Source organism: Lutra lutra, chromosome 8, assembly GCF_902655055.1.
Source record: "Lutra lutra chromosome 8, mLutLut1.2, whole genome shotgun sequence".
Taxonomy (NCBI): Eukaryota; Metazoa; Chordata; class Mammalia; order Carnivora; family Mustelidae; genus Lutra; species Lutra lutra.
Window position 1 is genome coordinate 63,955,957 of NC_062285.1, and position 26,658 is coordinate 63,982,614.

General features: G+C 40.9%; 1 protein-coding gene across 5 annotated transcripts in view; it reads right to left on the reverse strand.

Annotated features, from left to right (window-relative positions):
* Positions 1–26,658, reverse strand: part of TMEM117 (transmembrane protein 117) — a 515,843-nt gene that overhangs the window by 484,375 nt on the left and 4,810 nt on the right. For 3 of the 5 annotated variants that reach the window (XM_047742336.1, XM_047742331.1, XM_047742329.1), the window contains exon 2: positions 19,292–19,596. In XM_047742336.1, coding sequence (XP_047598292.1) covers positions 19,292–19,568 — 277 coding nt within the window. In that variant the 5' untranslated portion in view covers positions 19,569–19,596. Of the gene's footprint in view, positions 1–19,291; positions 19,597–25,937; positions 26,084–26,658 lie in introns of those variants that run through there. The other 2 variants (XM_047742330.1, XM_047742332.1) reach the window with 2 other exon arrangements.

Here is a 26,658-nt window from a genome sequence, read left to right on the forward strand (position 1 = left end):
TAATGGAATATTTTTTAGCATTCTAACTTACTTTCCATTTGGATTTCTCATCTGTCTTCTTTGTATTATTTTTCAGTGATTGTCCGAAAGATTGCAACATGTCTCCTTAACTAATCACAGTTTAAGGTTAATATTGTGTCATTTAGTATAACACAGATCTTGCAACAGTAAAATTCCACTTATCGCCATCCTTTTTGTTTTTGTTGTCATATATATCATTATGTTATAAAGCCCCACAATATAATAATACAAATTTTCCTTTAAATATTCAGTTGTCTTTTTTTTTTGAAGAAATTAAAAGAGAGAAAAAGTAGTCTTTTAATGTATCCTCATATTTATGACCTAGTACTCTTCATTCATTCTTATAGATTTGAATATCTCTGTGGTTTCCCTGCTTTCTAGCTGAAGAAACTTTTTTTTTAGGATTTCCTTTGGTACAAATCTACTGGAGATAAATGTCTTGCTTATTTATCTGAAAAATGGCTTCAGTTTGCCTTCATTTTGAAAACATGTTTTCTGGGTATAGAATTTTGAATTGAAATTTTTATTTCCCTACTTTAAAGATACTTTCTGACCTCCATTGTTTGTGATAAGTTGCTGGCCATCATGCATATCATCATTCCTCCTGTATGAAATGTGACTTTATTCTCTAGCTACTTTCAAGATCATCTCTTTATTTTGATTTTTCAGTAGTTCAACTATGAAACTACTTTTGGTTTGCTTTGTATTACCTTATTTGCCCCTGAGCAATATTCAAACATTGCTTTATAGTCCTTATCCGTTAGGGCGCCTGGGCGGCTCAGTTGGTTAAGCTTCGACTATTCATTTGAGCTCAGGTCATGATCTCAGGATCCTGGGATACAGCCCCACAGCTCAGTGGGGAGTCTGCTTGAGGATTCTCTCCCTCTCCCTCATCCCAACTCCCGTTTGCACATTCAGTCTCTTGCTCTCTAAAATAAATAAATCTTTCTAAATAAATAAATAAATAAACAAATATTCCTTGTTTGCGAGAGACAAACCGTAAGCAACTCTTAATCTCAGGAAACAAACTGAGGGTTGCTGGGGGGTGGGGACAGAGGGACAGGGTGGCTGGGTGATGGATACTGGGGAGGGTATGTGCTATGGTGAGCGCTGTGAAGTGTGTAAACCTGGCGATTCACAGACCTGTAACCCTGAAGTTAATAATACATTATATGGGGGCGCCTGGGTGGCTCAGTGGGTTAAGCCGCTGCCTTCGGCTCAGGTCATGATCTCAGGGTCCTGGGATCGAGCCCCGTATCGGGCTCTCTGCTCAGCGGGGAGCCTGCTTCCTCCTCTCTCTCTCTGCCTGCCTCTCTGCCTGCTTGTGATCTCTCTCTGTCAAATAAATAAATAAATAAAATAATAATACATTATATGTTAATTTTAAAAAATAATAATAAAATAAAAAGAATAATAAAATATATATATATATTCTTTGTTTCCTAGTTGACTTCTGGATCACCTACGTGTTCATTTCTATGTTAACTACTTTTTTCTGGATTATGCATCACATTGTCCTGGGTTTTTGTTTGCTTTTGTTGTTGCTGTGGGCTTTTTGCATGTGTAGTTTTTATACTGGCCATTATGGATGATACACTGTAGAGACTGTACTCTGTTACCCTCCCCTGGAAAGTGTTATTTTGTTGTTGTTTTACCACACACTGAAATTATTTGCTAATCACTCTGAACTTGTGTAGGCTTGAATATACCCTTGGTTAGAATGGTTCTATGGTGGTTTTGTCCTCAGGCCTGAGGCAAATTCCATAGCCTTAGGATATAATCTTTATCTCTAAAGGGCAGCCAGTCTGGTATTTCAATAGAAAGCCACTAAAATTTCTGTTCAGCTCTTTAAAACTTCCACCTAGTGCTTCTTCTGGGCTTCTTGAATTCCCCCCAAGAGTGTGCCGCTGAAAGCTAGTCAAAGACTTAAATTTATACATAAAATTTGGATCTCCCCACTCTGTGGTGACCCTGCCATTGCCAGGATTTCCCTCAATACCTTCCAACAGCTTTGCCAGCCCTGAACTCCATATTCTGAGTCCACAGATCAAGAGCACTAGCTTTCTCCTGGAGTTATGGCTGCTCCCGAGCATCATGGGCTAAAGACTGGTCTCAGGGTTAAAGCTGTCACCAAAATGGCTCCCTCTTATCAGAGCTGAATTCCTGCCCACCTCCCCCACCCACCCCCAACCTGTTTCTTTTTTCTTTAGGTCATTCTCCAATGCCTTCAGCCAGTTGTCTCATTTGTGGGGAGGGGGCTAAAAGGTTATAAGTTTTTTCTACAGAAAGAATAGTTTGATACAAGTTATTTCATATTACTAGAACTGGAACCCTATACATACCTATCTTGTATTGAATAAGCATGGGTATATAGACAGGCATTTCAACTTCCATGTGTCTAAAATAAAAGCCTGATTTTTTTGTGCCCAAATCTTTTCTTCCCCCAATCTCTGTGCTTTATAAATAGCAACATAATCCACCTAGTTGTGTATACATACATACACACACACACACACACACACACACACACACGTCCTTAAATCTCTGTTTATCACACATATCCAAATCATCATCCAATCCCATGGGATCAATCTTCACAATGCATCCTGATTCCACCAACTTCTCTCCATCTCCAATGATGCCATCTTGAATCAAATCACCACATCCTCTCCCAAAGACTAACACAGCCATCTCCCAATTACCAGTCAGGAGTCAGTATCCTTGCTTTCACTCTTTTCCCCATACAGCCATTTCTTTCTTTTTTTTTTTCCCCCAGAGCAACCCAAACAGTCACGATAAAAACCTAAATCATATATAATTTCTCTGCTCAAAATGCTAGGGTGTTTTATTCTTAAAATAAAATTTTTTTTAAAGATTTTATTTATTTATTTCACAGAGAGATATCACAAGTAGGCAGAGAGGCAGGCAGAGAGAGAGATAGAGGAGGAAGCAGGTTCTCCGCTGAGCAGAGAGCCCGATGCGGGACTCGATCCCAGGACCCTGAGATCATGACCTGAGCTGAAGGCAGAGGTTTAACCCACTGAGCCACCCAGGTGCCCCTAAAATAAAATTTCTTTACCACAACCTACCAAGTCCTCCATCAGTAACTCCTATTTCATCCTCCTTCTTCATCCTCTCTGTTTAGAAGTTCCAAAATCACCTCTGATATTTCTCAAGTGTGCCGAATGTTTTCACCACTCATGGATTTTTAATTTCCTATTCCTTCAATTTATAGGGCACATCTTCCAGATTTTCGCCTGACTAGTTCCTTCTCATCATTCAGGTGTTAGTCTCAGTAAGCTCCCCAAAGGGAGCCAATCTGATTACCCAATTTAGAGAAGCCTCCACACTGACCCCACCCCACCTCTGGCATTTTCTGTCACAGTCCTATTGACAGTCACAGGTCCCTGTCTCAGTTTCTTTACAGAAGAAACCATTATCTGAAATCATGTCTTGTTTTTGTTTTTTCATTTCTTTCTCAGTAGGGTAGGTTATGCCACAATGACAGACAACTCCAAAATCTCAATGGCTTTAAACAACAAAGGTCTACTCTCTTTCTCAAATTACGTGTTCACTGAGGGCGGGGTAAGGAAACTACTCCACATCACCTTCACACTGGAACTCAGGCAACCACAGCAGCAACTAGGGAGAGCACTGCTGATGTCTGAGGAAAAGAGAAAAAGCCAGAGGATCTTACATGTGCAAATTAAATACTTCAGCTCAGAAATGCCACACATCACCGCTGCTCACACCCAACTAGCCAGAACTAATCACAAGACCGGGAAGTACCATCCCACTATGTTCCAGAGATGTGTGAGACAAATATTTGATGGACTGAGTGAATGATCACATTGTCTGTATTTCCCCCACCAGAATGTACAACCTATGAGAGCAAAACCTTTAGTGCTTTGTTATTGCTGTCATTCTTACTATTCACTGTTGCATCCCAGCCCGAAGCCTAGAAGTGGGCCTCCCACAGAACAGGTGTTCCTGAAATACCTCTTAAATGAATGCCTAACATCCATTTTATTAACCTTTCTTGTATATCTAAGGGTGAAATATCTAGACTTGTTTGAGTATTGTATCTAAACCTCTACTTCCACCCCCTGCTGAGTTTTCTGAGGAAGAGTAAAAATATTCTTCTTTCATATTCAATTGGATCTATCAACAAGAATTCAGCTGTTAAGTACATTCTCTGTCCTGATTTAAACGCTTGGATTGGTAAGCGCTTGTGTTCACAAAATTCAGTGGAGGGGATAGAATCCAGTAATCTGTTTAGGCTCTAAATAGAAGCCAGAGAACAATCTAGAAATAAATGGATAGGGTCATTTTTCACATGGCTAAATTAATGGACTCATGGCAGGAGTAATGAGGAAAAAAAACCCAGGAAGGTCCACAAGCTCCCTCTCTACCACCCCCCCACACACCCACCCTCCAATGGACAGATCATTTACTCATCCCTAGAGAAAGATGCTTTTCTTACCCTATGGGGGTAATCTGAGAGTCAGAACTTGAGAAACAAACAATTGGGACCGCCCCCTCAACTGCAGCCTACAGGCCAGCTCCCCGCCCCCACTGCTAAAAATACCATCCCAGAGTTAGCACTGCTGGCAGAGATGGGGGACAGGCACAGGGTAGAGGCTCTTTAAAATGATCAAATAACTCACCCACCATAAAAAGCAGCTTTCTTCACTTCCAGATCCCACTGGAGGGAGGGAGGTGGAGGGAGCACCCCATAAAGGAGCCATAATGGGAGTTGTGAAGAGCCAAGGAGCTGCCAGAAGGAAAACCATCGACTGTGCTTTATCTCCAGAGTAAACTAGGAAGCAGGGCTCAAGGGTTTCACTAAATTTGAAATGGAGTATGTCTGTACTAGAAACTACGTTCTTAAAGTTACACAGAAGAATTTGTTTATCACTAATTCCCTTTACTTAAAGGAAAGGGCTTTTGACAACAAAATGCCTATAATTCTGCTATCTCATCCCATCTCCACTCTACTCTCTTTTCTGTTCGCTCTGCTCCAGCCATTGGCCTCTTTGCTGTTCATCAAACACTAAATATACTCTTGTCTTGGGGATTTTATACTTGTTTCTCTCTCCTTCTCCTCCTGGGTTGTTTTCCCCCAGAAAGCTGCTCTATCTGCTCCTTCATTACCTTCAGGTCTTTGCTCAAATATCACCTTATCAGAGAAATTCCCACAACTTCCCAGATGCCTCCCCAGAGTCCTCCTGTTTCTTTCATTCCTTTATTCATTCATTCATTCATTGTCATAGCATTTACCGCCCACTGCCATAATATATAATCACGTATTTCCTTATTATCCGTCTATTCCCACTAGAGTGTAAGCTTGGTCAGGGCAGGGATTCTGTTTTCGTCAATGCTGGAGCCACGGAGCCTTCATTTACTAAGTGACCAAAATCAAGTCCTATAGTGCTGAGGCTCCTCTACTTGGGAAGTGAATTGAGACAAGTCAGTGAGCCTGATCCCAAACAGTGAACAAGTTCAGGCAAATACCAAGCTTCAGAAAGGAAATTCAGTGGCATCGATATCTTTGCAACTTGAGATACACAACTGTGAATATAAATCTGTTTTTTCTTAAAGTCTCTTAGCATTACAAATAACCAGAATAATACATTCATTACTTCCAGCAAACTTGGAAAAGAAGGTAAAATGATCTACTGATAATTCAAGTTTCTAATTTTAGAGATAGATTGATATGCCTTATTGTTTAGTAAATGATATGGGAATGGACTTAGGGAACAGAGTTCTTAAAATGAAGATGTTCATTTTAAAAAGAAAAGAGAGTGCTGGCAGTATCAGGTCTCCCTTCACCACCCTGCTACCTTCCTTCCCCTCCACTCTGTCCTCATTGCCACTTCTAAATCGGGCCTCGATCCCTCGAGGTCAGGTGTACCCAAGTGACCAAGGCCCTCCCCATCTCAAAGCCGGTCATCCTGTATCCATCATCCTACAATACCATTTTGATCTTTTCACTCTTGTGATCCAAAACTTTTAAGTTCTCTGACTTCATTCATATAATCTGGGGGTGGTTTGTTTTGTTGTTGTTATTATTCTGTTTTGTTCACAAGCTTGTGCTACTTTCATAAATCTAAAATGTAAAAAGAGAGACATGGTCCATGGCCTCCTCTTGTCTTCAGAATGAATGTTAAGCTCCTGCACCTGAAATTTATGACCCTTCACGATTTGCCTTGAAGCTTCCGTTTCCAGCCTCCAGAAGACCCAAATCTCCCAACGCAGGAAACCTGCCCCACTCCCACTCTACCACGAAACCAGCCATCCTTTCCTTCCCTACAACTGTGTGCTTGACATTTCTCCAGCTTGGAATACCCTCCCCCCGCCAATGGAATTCTCCTGGAGCTGCAAGGCACAGCTAAGGTTCAGAACCAAGAATTATTGCAGAAACCGTGATCAGAGCCAGACTTCTTAGGAGATGGTGAGTTCCATGCTACTCGGGAGACTGGCTGAAAATATAACAAGGATGCTCCCACCAAACCCACTCACTGTGAGGTTCTAGAGTTCTCATGAGCTCCTACGAGAAGGTTTTATTTGGCCATTTCTGTTGGGAATGACTTCATGCCTCCTGCAGAATAGACTGTCCATCCTGCTTACGTGGCAGTTATCATATGCTGACATCACAGTCCTATTACAGCTGTATTTTCATATGTCTGTGTCTAATCTTAGCTCACCACAAGCTCCTGAAAGACGAGAGATTATGGCGCCTAACAGGGTCCCTTGTAAATGATTGTCAGTGATGGCACAGCTCAAACAGGAATACATTGGGAAGAACATAAAAGAGAGAGGGGATAGGTCACGAAGCAGCAAGAAACACTGCTCTGTATGCTTTTGTAAGGACCTATTTAGCCAGAGTGCTTCCATCCGGTGAAACAATAACTTTGTTGTTTAACCCTTAAACTGTCCCTGTCCCCCTCCCCCCAAGGGACTTACTTAAAAACAAGTCCTGGAAACCAGTCCCAGGTAACAAAGCCCAAATACGAGGGTGGGTCAGGCAAGGTGGAGACATCCAATCAGTGGGGGGGCACATACTGTCTCCCTAGCTACCAAGGAGTATGGGCCATGCCCTTTGGTCACCTTTTGGGCGCCAATTCTGACCAAGGTGATAGGCTGGTTCAAATATCTACTAGGGTAAATTATAATTCAATTGGTCACTTATGTGTGACCTAATATGACTGTGCAGCTTTCTCTGTGTGTTACAATTTCATTGGCCACCTGTGCATGGCCAGGCCCAACCACATGGCCTTTGCCCTTAAATGCTAGTCTGTGAAGCAGAGAAGGGTCGCCCTCTCTGTAAGAGGCACGGCCCTGAACATTGAGTCTGATTCTTGATGCTTGGCGTGAAATAAAGCTTTGCTTGACCTTCGCTTTGTATCAGTCTCGCTCCTTTAATCACGGACCCATTATTGGGGAACCTAACACTTTCATGAGATGGTCAGTCAGGCGTGGCCACAGAGTGTACACAGGAGAGGGGCAGGAAAATGGCATTTCTTATCCTCACTAATCGGAGAGAGTCACGGCAGGCCAGTAGGGGGCCACGCTGGGGGGAAAGGAGCCGTGGAGGGCCAAGGGAGCAGACTCAACCAAGCAGGTGGGGAGCCAAGAGAGTAAGAAGAGGAAGCAGGTGTCTTTATTGGGGGTCAGAAGCACATAAGCAAAAGGTGTGAGAGGATGTCACTGGTGTGTCTGAATGTCTCTAGGTCAGAGGGGCGGAGGCCAAGAAGGGCAGCTTGTGGCAGAGGCCAGCCTTCTCACACTGGGCCTCCTGGTCACCTAGGTGGGGCGCTCACAGCCTGCTTGCAGGAATGTTGAGGCAGCAGAAATACGAAGTTTAAAACTTTACCATGCAAAGATGAACTTCCCTGGGCTCCTGGGACCTGCTTCCTCAGGTTTCTGTGTGTATTCACTTGTCTACTCTCAGCTGGTCTATCCATTTCAGTGGGCCTGTCCTCAAGGATATGCAAAGGATCTTAATGAGTCTGGGGAAGTCTTGATGGGTAATCACATTCCTCTTGAATCAGAGGGAAGCAGTAAAGCCCAACACAGAATGTGAGCTCGCCAGTGGCTGCAAGGGCAGACATCGCTGGGCTGACATCTTCTGGGTCAGTGGCAATGACAGGCTTTGTCCTGGAACTAGACAACTGCTTGCAGGGTCAACAAAATGACACTCTTTACCCAAAAGAGAGTGCTGGGCAGGCAGGAGATGGTGCCAGATAAAAATCCCCGATCACAAAGTGGAACGAAGCTGTAGGGAGTGGCCTAGCACAACCCAGTCCCGAGGCGGACCAGGCTCCCCGGCTGCCAGCTTGCCATCTGGGATGCCTGAAAAGGCGCCTGTCTGGGAATCAGGAGGCTTCAGTTTATGTTCCAATTGTCCTGCTGGCTATTGCTATGACCTTGGAGCCAGGCAAATCAACCCTACACATTTCTGTTTAACCATCAACAATAAGTCAGGGCCACAGCCATGAGAGAAACAAATCAAAACAGCAGAATTGCTTTGACCAACACTGATACTCAAAATGCAATACACAACTTGAAGGCCACTACTGGAAACAGATCATTTGTCTTTGGAGAGGTTATGTGTTCTTATTCCAGCCTGACCTCCCCCACCCCTCTCCCCATGCACCCCTGGGTCTTCTAATGGCCTTTCTTTCCTTGCTTCTATCCGGAATCCAGCACAGCAACACAGCAACACAGTTACTACATCAGAACCTTCTTCTACGTTCTCCCACTTCCCAACATGTACCCTTTGGATCTAGATCTCCCAAGGAAGGCAATTATTAATATCTTTGTTAGTTCATCATACCTCCTAAGTAGTGTAAACAATACTTTAACTCAGTAAAACTATCTTCAAGAAATAATCTAGTTTTAGGAATTAATAAAAGACAAATGAACCGGGGAGCAGTGCCTGGGTGGCTCAGTCAGTTGAGCGTCTGCCTTCAGTTCAAGTCATGATCCCAGGGTCCTGGGATCATGCCCCACATCAGGCTCCCCGCTCAGTGGGAACCCTGCTTCTCTCCTGCCTGCCACTCCCTCAGCTTGTGCTTGTTCTGTCACCCCACCCCACTCCCCTTGTCAAATGAATAAAATCTTAAAAAAAAAAAAAAAGAAAAGAAAAAAAGAAAGAAATTGAATCAGAGAAAACTTTCATCAGTGTCCTCTCATTACAGTCCTCTCCCACCTAGACCTGTTGACCCTTTATTTGAACAATAAACCACCTCTATCAACACGGTTTGAGATGAATCAAGGGCTCAAGCACTCTTAGCTTCCCTATTGACTACATACTGTTTAGCCTGCTGTCAACAGTCCACTTCTATTTCATTCATCAGTGAAGTGGTTTCTCTCAGCACCACGGCATGGAATCTGCCTGCTGCCATCCCATTGGATAGTCGCTTCCATGAGAAATTTCTACTTTTACCTCCCATAGGTGGAAAATGAGAAGAGGAAATGGAGGCAGTGACCTGGGCTAGTGAGGAAAGGTTCCTGAGCCTCAGATGATTCATTTATATCAAGCTCAGTAAAAGGTATCCAGAAAGCTACTTGGTTAATAACAGCTTAATTAAAATGCTCTATCCTGAGTTAGTTCAGGGAAGTCCTTGAGGTATCCTTTTACAGTGTTTGCATCCTCTGTCCTACGGGAACCAGAGCCGCCAGACGATCCTATCGCACTGAAAGCTGGAAAGCTGTGGCTGGTTGCCTTTTAGTGCTAATGCTTGCGCAACTGGCTGTGCCACACGCTAATGAAGACACCTAATAAGGTGTGGGAGGAAATGGCTCAAACCTGGGACTTCCAGCCCCGCCTTCGTTTCCTGCTCTGGAAGAGAGCGGCAAAGCAGCAGCAGCGGTTTTTTGGTAAAGGTCTACTGAGTTCACCAACTCTTAGACTTCAAATCTACCTGGAAAGAGGGTGTTCCCTGGGGATTATTTTAATGCTAAATAACAATCATTTCCCAGTTTACCTTTCTGAACCTCTCATATCAAAAGCTTTGCTTTTTGCTCTCTCTCATTATTTTTCTCAAGCATTGGAATAACATTTTTTTCTCCCTTGAATTCTGCAGTTATTTCTGAATAAAATTATTTTACTTTTCAAAAAGGAATTATGTGTTGACAACTCAAGTGGAAGAAAAAGGAAGGTTCTGGCACATGGTATACACTGGTTGAGAATGAAGATGGTAATAAATATTTGAATAATGACCATCATGAGTATCAAATACGGTATTCTGAGAAGACAAAACTTAAAATTAGGGGCACCTGCGTGGCTCAGTGGGTTAAAGCCTCTGCCTTCAGCTTGGGTCATGATCTCAGGTCCTGGGATGGAGCCCCGCATCAGGCTTCCTGCTTGGCGGGGAGCCTGCTTCCCCCTCTCTCTCTGCCTGTCTCTCTGCCTACTTGTGATCTTTGTTTGTCAAATAAATAAATAAATAAAATCTTTTAAAAAAAACTTAAAATCACAGATATTCTCTCTAAGTAGCATTTAGCTACATATACGGCATTTGTTCAAGTAATTCCTCCAAAAGGAAGTCCTTATGTGAGAGTACAATACTTAAAATAATCAGCTGTTGAAATCACCCTGAGCAGTAATAAATACCAATGTTCTTAATGTACTATCAACTATCAGGATAAATTTGAGGATCCATTTATACTATTCAGATATTCAGATCCCAAATTAACACAAAGGAGGTTGTATCATACCATTAATGGTATACGATGTAATGGCATTCATACTGTTACATTAAAATAGTGCTTTTCCTTCATAAATGTATGATTACATCTGTTTCTTCATGTTTTGATACTGTGTATCACCATGACTATCTTGCCCACACTTTCTGGGACTGGTCTGAATCTTTTCTATTTTGAAATGATAAAGTCATATGCATAGCTCAAACACAAAGAAAAGAATTTCAGATTAGGCTTAAAACTAAGACAACAGAAAACAAGCATTTAGCTTTATTCAATTCATTAAATAGCAGAACATTGTGGAGTTACTTGGTACTTTATGGAAAACGGCCTTTTTGCTAAAATAAAAATAAAGAAAAAAATCATAGATTTTGTCTTTTCAAATTTCTGGATGTACTGAGAATGTTTTATTCAGAACTCCCTATTTACACTAAAACAGACCTGGGTACACAAAAAAAATAGCAAACTCATTAATATTTCTCATGATATCAACACAAGGAAAATCCCCCTTCAACATGCATTCTTCTTTTACAGATGTCTAGTTATCAGTCAAACCATTCTTTTTCTTTTTTTTTCTTTTTTTTTTTTTTTAATAACAGGTCTCTAAAAACATCATGATTTCTCTGCAGCTGGCTATTTTGGGGGCACCAAACATGTATATGAAATGTGGCTTATACGCAAGTATAGGTCCATTATCCAGTTTCTGAAATGCTGAAATCCAAAGATTCTGATCTTTGTAACTGATCCCTTGGCAAGACCTGACCAAACCTCAATTCACTTAGCAGCAAAACCTAACCTATACTGACTTGAGGCTGTTTATAGTCTTTATTTACTCCACTTCATTTAAATACGTATAAATATCCAGGGACGGTTCTGACAATGTGTTTGATAATGGAGTGATTCCTCAGCCCCATAGGGCCAGCTACCAAACACAGGCACAGCACTGTGTTCTGAAGCACATCTGGTCTCAGGGCCTGGATAAAAAATGGTGTGTGCCTGGATTCAGTTCAGCAAACATGTCCTGTGTTCTTCTGAGCACTCCTGAAGGTAAATGGTCCATTGCCCGTGTTCTCATTACCTGATCCCACCATTTCCTAAATGCATTATCTCCTCTAACTATATTCTCCTAATAACTCCCTTTTCTCTCTTTTTTTTAAATAAAATAATCACTCCCTAAAGTCACTCACCCAATCTCATTACCTGTTACTCTCAACATGTCCATCCCATCAATCGTTGAAGCTTCACAAGGTTCTGCATGAGCCCATCCTGCTGCCCACTGCCCCAACCCTAGGCCAGAGTGGCCCGAATGGCTGCAAGGGGCTCCAAAAATACCTTCCTCCTTTCCTTTCTACTCTAGGGCCCTAACCTGCCCCTCTCCAATTCCCACTAGATTCTGCTTCATTCTGATTCATGAGAATCTTGTCATCATCTCCCATCTCGTTCAAATGCTTTCCTTGACTCAAAGACCACACTGGAATAGATAAATTGCCAAGGATGAGACGGGCACTTCAAGACCAAAGGAAGAATTTAGCCTTAACCCGCCGTTCTATTACCTCTCCTGCTCCTTCCTAATGCAAACTTTTCACTCCCTTCAAAATGAGCATGGCTTCCTCCGTTTTCCCTGACTCCAAAAAAACCTAAGTTGTTTTTCATCTCTTCAGCTCACACCATCTACCCTGTGATCTGAAATTTGTAATGAATTCTTTGCATCCTATTTTCAACCCACTCATGCTTCAGACTCAGCTTAGATCCCACATTGGCAGCAAAGTTGTCTTTTACCTTCCCAGCCCACCATGATCTCTTTCTTGAATTCCCATAGCTCTCACAGTCTGGACTATTCATTAGATACTTGATAGGCACTTCCTTGTATTATCAGAGTAATTAATTTTTCATGCATATGTATCCTGTCTCTTTAACCAGATTTTAAACTCCTTGAGAGCAGAGACCATTTCTCATATTTTATGAATGAGCAAATGAATACCCTTCAATAGCTTATAGTAAGAAGGCAACATGTAAAAGACAAAGAATTTATTTATTCATTCGATTTATCAAATATTACTGTGTTCCAGCATTGTTTCAGGCACCAAGGATTAAACGAGAAGCAACACAACATCAGCCCTGCCCTCCTGAGGCTTCTGGTATAGCCAGGAACCCAGACATTAGTGAAACAATTATACAAATAACTATATACACAAATATGTCTGTTTTTAAAAAGGAACTGTGCAATGCTAACAGGTGCTGAATCATTTTCATATCCTATACCTCTCAACTCATCCTGAGTCAGCCTGCCCCCCGCCCTCCATCCAAGTTAAGAAACTAATAGAGGCTCCCTGCACAAATTAGCGAATAAGAAGAAAATAGGGAAGACAAATAGCAGGAGAGGTTTGTTTGAGAAATATATTTGTCAGAATCTCGATGGTCTAAGATTCATGCTCGGATAAAGTTATCCAACCGGAAGGCAATACTTAAGACTCTGATCACTCTGCACTTCACAGAATTACTTTCAGGGAACAAATAAGTAGAAAATAAAAAATAAATCACAGAATTGCTTTTATGCTCGAAAGTTACACTCTAAACTTTAATGAAAGTTTGCTTTAAGATACAAGAATGTGAAATCTATTTCTGTCTTTGCCACTACACTAGTCAGTGACTCTCCTACGAACTAAAGAAAAAAGAAATCCTTTACCAGAATTTAGAGCAAGGAAATTCCAAAATTTAGTGCAAAGAAAGATTCCTTTGTGAAACGTGCAATTTCCACCATTTCTGTTATGCAAAGCTATGTAACAGATCACAGTTCCCTTTTTGCAGAGGCTCCAAGAAAGCTTGACACCAACCAGGTAACACCTCATGAAATCAAAACATACTTAATTCTCTCTTTTCTGTGGTCTTTCTTTTCTATTCCTATTGTATTAAGCATATATGTCTTTGTAAATTATTTCAAATAAAAAGGATTTCTTGAATAAGCTTATTTCTTTATATAACTCTTATCATCAGAAATCTTTGGATTTCTCTATTCATGGGTTTCTCCAATGTATAACGTATAATTTTCCAAAAGGCTAGGATGCATTATACTTTTTTTTTTTTAAGATTTTATTTATTTATTTGTCAGAGAGAGAGAGGGAGAGAGAGCAAGCACAGGCAGACAGAATGGCAGGCAGAGGTAGAGGGAGAAGCAGGCTCCCCGATGAGCAAGGAGCCCGATGTGGGACTCGATCCCAGGACGCTGGGATCATGACCTGAGCCGAAGGCAGCTGCTTAACCAACTGAGCCACCCAGGCGTCCCTATACTTATTTTTTTTAAACAATGGAAATCATCTACACAAATGGAAGAGAGAGGCTCTGGGAGATTATTCCAATGGAATTCAACTTTCATAAATCCAAATATAGTACTGACCTCAACAAGATTCAGTGTTAAACCCACAGAAATTTTTCTGAAATGTATCAATTGTGATTTCCCATGTATTCCTAAATTATTTTCCACATTTGGGAAATGTGGGATTTGTGAACAGCCTGAAACCATAAAAGTTTAGTGCTAAGGTAGGAAAACCAACTTCTCTCACATTATTGCAATCATACAGCAAAGGTGAGAGGGGGTAATCTAAAATGCATTTAATCATTTGTGTTCCTGCTAACATGCAATTTCTGATTTGCAAGAGTCACCATTTTTGTTTGGGATAATTAACATTACAAATTATAAATCATGAGGAGATTTCATGCAGTTAACTCAATAGCCACAAAATTGTAATATTTATGCCTCATAAAAATAAAATTAACCAACAAACTAGATTAAATTATGAGTTCACAGATTTATCACTGCTCCTCATGCATGCCCTAATTGGGCCATAAGATATTGTCCTTCCAGATATTGTCCTTCCGGAGTCTACTAGGAAGAGATTTTCCCTAATAAAATAAGTGAGGGAAGACTCATGAGTTAATGAAATGAAAGGGGCAATGAAAGAAAGAGGGGCATTCTATTCAATATTTTTATTTGGCATTTCATCAGAGGATTAACAAAAAAGAGGCTGTTTAGCTGATCTCACAAAATGATTCTGATTATTTTGTAAACCATTCCAATTTCCATGCTTGCAATTTCTGTGCTTGCAATTAGCAATCTCACCCCTCCCCACATACACACCAGTATACCATCACCACCACCCACCACAAGCATGCACCTGCAAACTGTTAAAGGTTTAAATATGGCCTCTTAAAAAAACAACAACAACAACAAATCATGTATTAATGCTAGTTATTTGGGAACAAAGATGGAAGCATTTATCACACCCCAAGCCAGTAAAACAATGTTCATGCTGGCATTAAATTTTGGATTCTTTTCCATAACGCTGCATGGCTGTCAGTTCCCGAGTACCCGGGGTACATTCTTTGTTGCAAGTAGACACAGTGGGAGCTGGAGAGAAGACATCTGACAGGAGGGAGTCAGGAAAAGTGTCAAAGAGGAGATAATGCTTAAACTTGGATATAGAAGAAAAAGAGAAATCAACCAAGTTAACAAGAAGGGGCTTGAGCATGATGTAAGAAGTGGGGTGCATATGCAAAGACACAGAGGCATGAGAGAACCCAGCAGGTGTGAGGACCTGCAAATAATTCAAAAACTGTGGAATGTCAAGAGACCAGTTTTGAAGTCAGGCAGGAGTAAATCATCAAGGGCTTTGGCTATCCATCAAAGGAGTTTAGATTTTATTTTGTAGGTAATAGGAGCCATTTAGCCTTGTAGAAAAATTATTCCAGCAGCAAAACCCAGAATTAACTGGAGAAGGACAGAACCATTAGGAGCAAATGATCACCATTTTGTGAATGAAGGAAGACATAATGGTCATGAAGGGAGATGAAGAGAGATAGAAGAAGACAAGTTTGCACTTCACTAGAAAATTCAATCAGGAATCCAGTTATTTTTCCACTTACCACCAAGATTTGCAAAAGGTTATCATTCCTTCTCTAATACCCCATATAATTTCATAGATTTTTTAGTAAGAAAAAAAGAAATTGTCAAAGAGAAGTGATAAAGCTAACTATATTACAGAATCTTTCCTATGGTAAGCAGGAAAAAAAAAGGACACACTTTTGCACTATCTCAAAATAATTAGTACTCAACACACACTTGAAATCCAGAGTGATTTTTTTCAGGGCTGAATTATTTATACCAACAGGAGAATTAAAAAAATAAGCCACTAATGAAATGTGATTCTAGTATAAAACATTAGATTTTATAATAGAATAACTTAACAAAATGTAGAAATTACGGAATCAAATGATCTGCCCTTATTATTAATACCATGACCTTGACCAATTGACGATTCTCGACCAATCTCAATGTAAGTCGATAACTTTTCTCTAAACTGGATATTTTGTCCAAGTTTGCCTTACCTTTCTACTCTGAGCAAATCTCCCGAATGGATCACAAACACATCCAGCCATCACTGCTGGACGTAACAGATGTCTAGTGTTTTGTCTGCCAGCACTCCTGAACCAGTTTTCAAAACTAACCTCCGCCACTCACCCTCACCTTAACCTCTCCCATCGTTATCAATGTCATGCACAACACCATGCTTGTTCAGTGTTTGGTGGATGGCCTGAGTAACACCCAGTTCCTAGATACCCTCTCTCTCATGACCTGTCTCTGCACTTTACTTGACACTCATAAAGACCACACCATAGTTAGAAATCACCACTGAAGAATGGCTGTCCTTCAGTACAACATGGCATTGCACCACATCCATAAATCCCTGCCCTTTTCTTACTTCCCTTTCACCTATGCAGTATCACCCATTCTTCCAGTCCTTGCCTGCTCCTCCCAGACCATCAATCTTCCTTACCTCTTTTCCATGCCCAGCCAGACCCCCTTTTAATCAAAACAATACCTTTTTTATTAGAACCCTCCATTTATTTTCTATCCTTTGTTTCCAATACTGCAAGCCTGAGCCGTCCCCACCCAGATGAATCACTCCTGGAATTCTGTTCCAGGTGACTGAGCTCTCATAAAGAAAACTGCTTAGCAGTTCAGACTGATGTCATTCCAATTTATAGTGGCCAACCCCAACAGCCCTCGGTGATCATCAGAAACCCTTCCTTTTGTCCCTAGTCAGCTAGCATCTACACTCCCGTAGGGTTGTTCTTCCAAACCTTAGCCACTTTCTTAAACCCCTCGCATCATCCAACACCTTTATCTTTAGCTCTTCTTCATAGTGAAATACAGATTATCAGATCACCACCTGCCTGTCTACTCCTCCACCCCAAGGTACATATTAGAATACAAACCTTCATCCCTCTCGTGACAATTTCTGAGCAACTGGGGTCTCTCCACCTGTCTTTGCTAAGGCCATTATTTCTGTGTCCTAAGTCATAAATAAAGCAGAGAAGGGGCATGTGGGTGGCTCAGTCAGTTAAGCATCTGCCTTTGGCTCAGGTCCTAATCTCAGGGTCCTAAAATGGGCTCCCTCCTCAATGGGGAGCCTGCTTCTCCCTCTCCCTCTGCCCCTCTCCATCCCTCATGTGCGCTCCCTCACTCTCTCAAATAAATAAAGTCTTTAAAAAAAAATAAAATAAATAAAGCAGAGAAACCTTCGGAGAGCTCTCTTTCTATATCTTTATCTTCATTTCAATGTCTTTCCCCCAAAACGACAAGCAGATCAATTAACCTCACTCCTCAACACCAGCACTACCACCACCACTACCAACAAAATCTTTCCTTGGTCCTTCTTCCATTTTTAGCTACTTCCCACCTCCTTTCATTTCCTCACCAAACTTCTTGAAACTATGTACATACATAGTTTCAAACATTAGATTTTATATATATATAAAATATGTATATTTTATAAATTTATGTCCTAGAAACAGATGACCATAGTTTGACTAGAGATTTAAAAGAATATATAATACTATGTGTGTATATCTATGTTGTTAATTTGTTTTTTCCTTAAACCATTGCCATCTGTTTCTAACCAAGCTTCTAGATTGAAAATACACACACTGTTTCACCTATGATCTTATAATCTTATAATGTTTTATTACTAAGTTCTCTAATTGGCCCAGCAGCATTTAAAACTTTCTTTCCCGCCATCCCCCTCCCCCAGCACTTACCACCTCTTTGCATACTGTACGTTAATTTGTTTAGTGCCTTTCTCCATCCTGGGGGATGTAAGTTGTTATGAGGGCATAGACTCTGCTTTTTTTTTAAGAACTTTTTTAAAAATTTTATTTATTTGTCAGAGAGAGAAAGAAAGAGAGCACAAGCAAGGGGAGAGGCAGACAGAGGGAGAAGCAGGCTCCCAGCTGAGCAAGGACCCTGGTCCTGCTGCCATCCCAGGACCCTTGGATCATAGCCTGAGCTGAGGGCAGATGCTTCACTGACTGAGCCACCCAGGCTTCCCTAGACCCTGGTTTTTTATTCACTCTCTAGAATACTTCTGGCATATAATAAGTGATCAATGCATATTTGTTGGATAAGTATCACTCATCTTCTGGCCAAAATCAATTAGGCGAAAGGCGGAAAACACACTCAATCTGGGTCAACATCAGCCTCTTTTCCGAGAGTCTAAACTTTGGGACCAAGGGAGTCAAGACAGTCTCTCTGAACAGAGGTAAACTGATATTCATTGTGAACAGAGAATAAAATAGGTAAGTTAGAGAAACTGGGAAAAAGAAGATCCTGGTAGAATTCAAGCCCCAGGGGCTCCTGGGTGGCTGAGTGGGTTAAAGCCTCTGCCTTCTGCTCATGTCATGATCCCAGGGTCCTGGGATCAAGCCACCGCCCCCACCACCTCCCACCCCTGCCCCAGTCAGGCTCTCTGCTCAGCAGGGAGCCTGCTTCCCCCTCTCTCTCTGCCTACTTGTGATCTCTCTCTCTGTCAAATAAACAAATAAATTCTTTAAAAAAAAAAAAATAAAAAAATAAGAATTCAAGCCCCAGGTTCCATTATTTATCCCAATTATCAAAATGAATTCTATCCTTGGTCTCTATGAAATATCCCAGTATCCTTCTAGTAAATTACCTTTCTTAGCTTAAACTAATAGTGTCTTTGTCTATTGCATGCTACCAAGGGATTCTGCACTAAACATTCTGTGGTTGAATAGGCTCAAAATAAACATCCTAAAACCAAAGTTCAAAAAAAACCCCAGAGGGTAAAAAGTTAGAGTTACCATTCTAATTTCCAGAATAAACAACAAATGTAAATATATGAACCATGGTTAAGTTACTTTAATGAAAACATGGTGTGACATGAAGGCAAACTCTTTATAATATAGGGAAAAGAGCTATTTTCATGTCTTCTCTAAATAAGATTACACACACATTAATTTTAGCTCTAAAGCCATTTTTTGAAAATAGGTTTAGTACTAATTTTATGTCATGCTAATTTTCCTTGGGCCATAGAAAAGTACACCATTGAACAGAGACTAGCGGAGGAACCTAGCTCCAACAGGGCAACGCAAATTAAGGTTGGAGGGCAAACTAAAATGCATCCTAAATTGGCCTTTAGATATAACAGAGCTCTATCTTGAAGAACAGAGTTCAATAATATCAACATTACATTTCATGGGTACTTACCAAACAAACGTTGATGGAACAGAAATTTGCCAGCTATTAGTCCTATGAGAATGGCCAGTAGCCATAGAAGCACCTTCAGAATTCTCCAGCCAACTCCTCTAGGGTATTTATTTGTTACAAATGAAAAACAGTTTCCAACAACAATAACATTGGCTTCTGTTTGGCTATGAGAAACCGGGTCCTCCGCAAATATTAAGAAGTTAAAGAAGATCACCAAGTAAGCCACAATCATGCGAGACCAGGGATGCTGGAAATAATAACGAAAGTCTTTACCCATCCTTCAAAACTTTAATTCCGTTGTTGACCTGTAGAAGAAAAGATACATAGGGTTAGAGCAGAAAACCAAATAGTCTTTCTCCACCTATCATCAGTTCAGATTTTTTTTAAAAGATTTTATTTATTTATTTGACAGAGAGAGAGAGAACACAAGTAGGCAGAGAGACAGGCAGAGACAGAGAGGGAAACAGGCTCCCTGCTGAGAGAGCCCGATGTGGGGCTCAATCCCAGGACCCTGAGACCATAACCCGAGTCGAACGCAGAGGCTTAACCCACTGAGCCACCCAGGCACCCCATATCTATTCAGATTTATAACAGCTCAAGAAAGAGGTATTTTAAAAGATGCTACCTGCACCTACTTATGGCACCAAGACAAGTGTGAGATCGAGGAAAGTAAATATTGTCCCTTTGCCGCCATCCAATCATATCTCTGACCACATGGGGATGTGGGGTAGGAGGGGAACAAAAGAACAGGGCCAGAAGGGAAATGAGAAGGCAAAACACTGTCCAAAATAGGGGTGATGACTGAGATGACCTGTAGAGGTCACCTCCGGAGGAAATGCAGAGAAAAAAAACAACAACAATATATTTCCTCTTTTAAATAACTATTGTTAGGTTACAATCTTAATATAAAGGCACTCAAAAATGAAAGCAATGTAGGAGTAAATTGAGCTCCTATTAACAAAAAATAAACATCCTCCTCTGCCCATATCCTTCTCCTCAGAGTTAGGATCCCTTGATAATCTGGTGGATATATTCTCAGACTAAGCTAAATTACTAAGTCTATCCAATTCTGACATTCAGTTTTAGTGAACCCATTTGGTATTCAGACGAAGCTATTTCCTCTTTGTTTGCAGCCACAAAGCTAAATAAAAGCTGAGATTTAAAAAAACAACAATAAAGGTGGTAATTGCACTGATGTCTGCCAATTCTCTTTTCTTCTTTCTCAATTTGTTTAAAACTAGGAGGAAAGGAAAAAAAAAAAGGACGCTTACAGAGCCTACACATGTGACATCCAGGCTCTGTGTTGGATGCCTACATTAATCATTATCTCATTTTTACCATAACAACCCACTGAAATACTACCATTATCATTCCCATCATTTCATTTTACATGGAGGGAACTGAGGCTCACACAGATTATGTAACTTGCCCAAAGTCAGCCAGCAGGAGAGCTCTGATCTGAGCCTCTTGAAGTCCGGCAGCCCAGTCAACTCCAGGAATTTTTCCTGCCTTAGAAGGCAGACCCAGGGCCCAGCCCCAGGGATGTCATCCTTTGACTGCCTTCTGCAGACATATTCCTCTCCAGGGATGATTATATTAATTCTACATTAACAGTATACTCTGTATACTTCTATAACCCAGGAAAAAAATATGTAAGTGAAACAACCCTTCACAAATCCCAAGCACTTTGGTATACTACTAAATTTCCCATTGATAAATACTCTCACTTTACACAGGGCTAAAAGCACAAAGATCCAGCAACAAGCCTGAAGTAACTCTGAGTCAATGGAAGACCTAAGAATGGGCTCCAAGGCTCCCCAGTCCCTGTCCAATAGTCTAGGGATATGAGTATCAATTAAACCCACAATCTAAGGTTAATGAAGACTTGTCTTCACTGTTTTAGAAAAGCAATGTAAATACACAAAAGGATGGTCAGTGTAACTCAGCAAAACAAAGAATCACTGTGCCTTGGATTGATTTACTTTTAAGCAATTTCAGTTCCCTTGTGATCTTCATGAATACTCTGAAATACCTGTCCCCAGGGGCCGTAACTCAGCTAGCTTAGAAATGGTGACTATAGGAAGATTTTTCTTCCTAATGTGAGGTTCATCACCCAATAGAGCAGTGGTTGGTTGTCACACCAAAGACAGCAAAGTGGTAAAGAACAAAAACCGAGCATCATGCATTTTCATGATATTCATTAGGCAAGGATGCCAGAATGGGTTGTCAGTTCGGTTTCATGAAACATTTTTAGAAATATCTAAAGACCACTACCACAAGAGAATACATAGAAATCATCTCAAGGCCAATGAGTCTTGAAGCAAGAAATTCCTAGATGCCCATGAGACAGGATAGGAGCATCACTTAAGAAGTTAACAGGTTTCAGGGTGCCTGGGTAGTTAAGTGACTGACTCTTGATTTCGTCTCAGGTCAAGATCTCAGAGTGAGATGGAGCACCCCACTATGGTGATGCTCAGTCAGCCCAGAGTCTGCTTAAGATTCTCTCTCTCCTTCTTCCTCTCCCCATGCCCCCCTCCCCACACACACTCTTTCTCCCGAAGAAGAAGAAGAAGAAAAAGAAGTAGTAGTAGTAGTAGTAGTAGTAGTAAACAGGTTTCTAGGTTGCTTCTCTTACCAGTGGGGAATTCTTGCCCCATTGCCATACCACCTCCCTTCCCCCCGCCCACACACAAGCAAGGCAGCAGGATTTAGAACACTGAATTTGTAAGAGCCTGATTTTTTTTTTAATCAATGCTTTGTGGAAGGTTAACATACACTTATTTTATTGTTGTTATTTTTAATGTTAGAATCTTGTTTTGTGGGCTACATAAAGTCCACGTGCCCAAACTGAATTAGAACATTCAAAAAATTTTGGAGACAGCTGCTCCTCTTCAGTATTTATATTTTTCAAGAGAGACAACTACGGTGTTGAGCAACAATCCTGCCCTTGTACAGACCTGATTTCCCACAGGAATGTTATGAATGCTACCATCACAAATTACATGTAGGCAAACAAAGTTGCTGCTTATTTAATTCACATATGCAGTAAGCAGAACCAGAATTGAATCCAAATTCATTCCTAGCCCTTGATCTCTCTAATATACCACAAAGCTAGAAATGTTTCTTCCAATGAAAACTTTCCCATCAGGTTTGTAGCCTGTTCTTTATTTCTGCTAACAGATTCAGTGACTTGGATACTAGCTGAATTACTGGTCTTCCAATATTATGCCACACATCCTGATATTTATTCTTGCTTCATATTGCCAAAACTGAAGTGATATCTTCCAGGGGGGTCCCAAATTTCAAAACCCACATTATAACTTGAATAAAACTTCTACTTATCCCCACTTTCTGATTTCATCCACAAAGTCACCCTAAGCCTGCCTAGTCATCTTGGCCTTGGGAACCAGGTATCCCAGCACTGTTTCCGCCTCTGGCATTCACATGAAGCAATATGATCATTCAGTGAATCTCGTGTTATAATCCAGGGCAGAGGTTGTTCAAATGGACTGTGCTACAGTGGACAAGATAGTCTGCAAACACTTTTAATTTTTTAAAATTCAATTCTGCAACCATAGCTGAGTTTTTATCTTAAGTAAATGTGATTTATCTTAGCACTTAGTATATGATAGGAAAATTATGGGTTTATGTGTGTGTTTCCTTCCCTGAGTCATAAGGTGCTCAGGGAAGAGCTGTTCACTTCCGGGTCACAGCACAGGGCCAGCCTCAAAGGGGGCAATCAATGAACATCTACTGGATGCTGTGAATGGTACAGTTAGAAAGAAAAGCCTCCTCGCTGTTCAGGCGAGATGAGAAGGCAGAGCAACCTGCCATTAGCTTCCACTAACACAGGAAAGGAGAAAAGCACTGGGATCCCAAAACTGCCATGCTAACTCAGCCAGCAGCCGCAATGTGCCCCCACCTGACGACACCTCATTTTAGCACACATTCTGCATTATCACCATTATCACTGGGGCTAACATCTATGGAGTATTTACCACATATCAGACACTATGCTCATGAGCTTTACAAACTGTATTAAATTTCATAGCAGCCCAATGAAGAAAAAAAAATACTCTTATTTTACAACTTTTGAAACTGAGACCTAGGGCGTAGTAATTTGTACCCGATAACAAAATGAGTCTTCGCCAGAGCCAGGATTCAAATCCGAGTCATGTAGCTTTAACACTCTACATCACACCTTCCCATGTAAAGACAAATTCCAAAATCTTGCCCGTTACATGTCGGTCAGAAAGTTCCTGAGAATAAAGATGTCTAATAGAAAAGACTGACTGTGCTTGAGGATGAACGAGTCTACTAATACTATTCCAGTGGACTTTGCAAACATGCCCAGAAAAAACTGGTTATGTGACTGATGACCGGACAGCTTGAGTTTTGTTATTCTTCTCTAAGCATCAGCACAGGTCGTTGAGTTGATCTGATTGTTCTTATGCAATGCGTCACTGAGGCTCATTCTGCAATTTTCCAACTATGCCTACAGAGAGCACTGCGGCTTTGAGCTCTGGATTAATCCACCCATCCACTTTCCTCTTCTAAGTAATGACATCATTAGGTAGATGTTGCTACCAAGATCTTGGAAGCCTCTCCTTCTCCCCATTATAGCAGTGATGGAAGAAGAAGATACGGGATGGAACTTTACACACGTGCTGATAATCCACAGGCTATCAGTCACGGTTTCTAACTCTAGACGGACTAATATTTATAGTAGAGAGTAGGAATCCCACACATTTTACTACAAGTCTTGCATCCCAGCTAGTTAAAAAAGGCTCAGAATAGAGAGGAATGCAAAGGAACAAGGGGAAAAAGATCAGGCTACTAAGGTTGGGAGGACACTGAGCAAAGACAGAGGAGAGACTTTCTGGTAGACAGGGGCATCTGTAGTCCTGGGGGGCTGGCACACAGAGCCTCTGAGGTATCTTGTGAGAGGCAAGCATAATTTGGGGCCAATTCAAGGAAGAGTATACAAAAGTGTTATTCTGTATTTTTTTTTTAAGATTTTATTTATTATTTGACAGACAGAGATCACAAGCAGGCAAAGAGGCAGGCGGAGAGAGAGGAAGGGAAGCAGGCTCCCTGCTGAGCAGAGAGCCGGCTGCAGGGCTTGATCCCAGGACCCTGAAATTATGACCTGAGCCGAAGGCAGAGGCTTCAACCCACTGAGCCACCCAGGCACCCCTGTTGTTTGTGTTTTACTGAATAGAGACTAGAGAGTGAAAAGTTTCAGAACTGAAGAGTGATACAACCACCTGGAGCAGAGTTTGGGAAAAATTTCTCTGTCAGCCTAGAAAATTAAAAATTGGTATGAGGCATAATGAACACGGGGAAATTAAATTAATAGGCAACTTCAACATTTTAAGTAAAAGATAATCAGGTCCTAGACTTGGGCAACAAATGCCCTAATGAGTGCTGTAATAATTTGACTGAAGCAGAGTACCGTGCCTTCATTACTCACTTGGGCCTTTACAAGGAAAGGAAAACATTAAAGGTTTTCAGGAGGGTGAATTTCATTTTTCTCAGCAGGTACCCTGGCTCAGGCTACAGTTCTCACATAATGCCAAGTATGATCAAGATGAAGTATATCACCTACATTTTTTAAAAATTTATGGATGCATATGGGAAAGTCCTTGAGGAACGAATATGCTATGCAAAAGACACTACCACTAGCCAAGCGGGCATGCTGAATGCACAGTTCTGCTAATGTAGGTCTCAACATCTAGGAAGACCCAACCAGATACCATGAACAGATTCCTTCCACTGTGGAGCACTATCTTAAGATTAAAAAAAAAAAAAAAAAAAAAACTCTCCAAAGTTTTCAAAGCTCCTTAGTATTTATGTCTGAAAATTCACCTCTAACCCCTCTTAGTTTTATTTAAAGGGCTTTTTGAAGATGACTATGCCAAGTGTGTAGACTTTATTTCAAGCAACTTGAATCCAATTTTTTGAAAAATAATTTTTATAATTCTTCCTGTACTTTACTTTTTGTGGGAAGCACTTTGTGACACAAACAGCTGTACTTTGGGCATTTTTTGGCTGTATTAGCACAAGACAAAGGCTATCTCTTCAACTATCTAATTCCAGTATAGTATTATAGACCATATGTAAAGTTCTTTGCAGTTCACAGAATACTTTTTACAATCATTTCATTTAATCCCTAGGATAATCACTTTTAATTTTTTTTTTTTAAAGATTTTATTTGAGAGAGAGAGAATGAGCAGTGGGGAGGGGCAAAGGGAGAGAGAGAGAGAGAGAGAGAGAGAAGCAGACTCTCTACTCAGCAGGAAGCCTGATATGAGGCTTGATCCCAAGACCCAGAGACCCTGACCTGGTACCAAGGCAGACACTTAACATACTGAGCCACCCAGACACTCCAGATAACTATTTTTAAAATTGAAGGTCAAAAGGGCAGACACAGCTTTAAACTGTTGGACACTATTTCCTTAAAAGAGAAATAAAGACAGCTGCCTATATTTCTATCACATTTTACCTCTTAGTGTTTTCAGTGAGCAAAATCACACCATGAGGATGATACTAGAATGATTCAAAGGAATCAGGAACATCTGTTTTTCAGAAGGCAGCCTAGAGTCGGGAGAGGAATATGGTCCAGTTCTACCTGACTGCGACTTACCAGCTCGGTGGTCCTGGGCAAAGCCCTAAGCTCTCTGAGATTCCATTTCTTCACTAGTAAAATTCCAATAAAAGTACTTCCTTCAGAGCATTGTAGTGAAGACTGGAGATGTCATTGTAAAGTGCCTGGTCACTTCCAGGTACTTCCTATTGCAAAGGCCATTTAAAATACGAGTGAGTCATTGTCATTCCCATTAAAAATGAGCGTGAAAGTAATATCAACTATATTACATTGACTGAGTGATTTTATATGTTATTCTCAGAGTTAAGGGATTTTTACTACAACTATACAAGGTAAAAGGATGAATGCTGTCCTTACTTTACAAATATCGAAAATAAGGTTCAGAAAGCTTAAGCTACCTACCCAATTCATATTTAGAAAGTGATATAGTTCAGATTTGTTAAATCCATGATAACATTCATCATTCATTTGTTCAATATTTACCGATTGCTTATTTCTGCCAGGCACCGGCCTATACATGACGGTCACCAAGAGACAACACCCTTGTTTGCATCTTACTGTCTCTTTGAGGGAAAGAGACATTAAACAGGAAAAAAAAAAAAAAAAGATACATAGTATTTTAGAAAATTATAAGTTGATGAAGAAAGTTAATAGGGAATGTCAGGAGGGAGGGAAGTTTGAAGAGGCCTCACTCTAAGGGGACATTTGAACAAAGACCTGGAAGTAGGGAGGGAGGCAAGCAGATATCCAGAAAACAGTG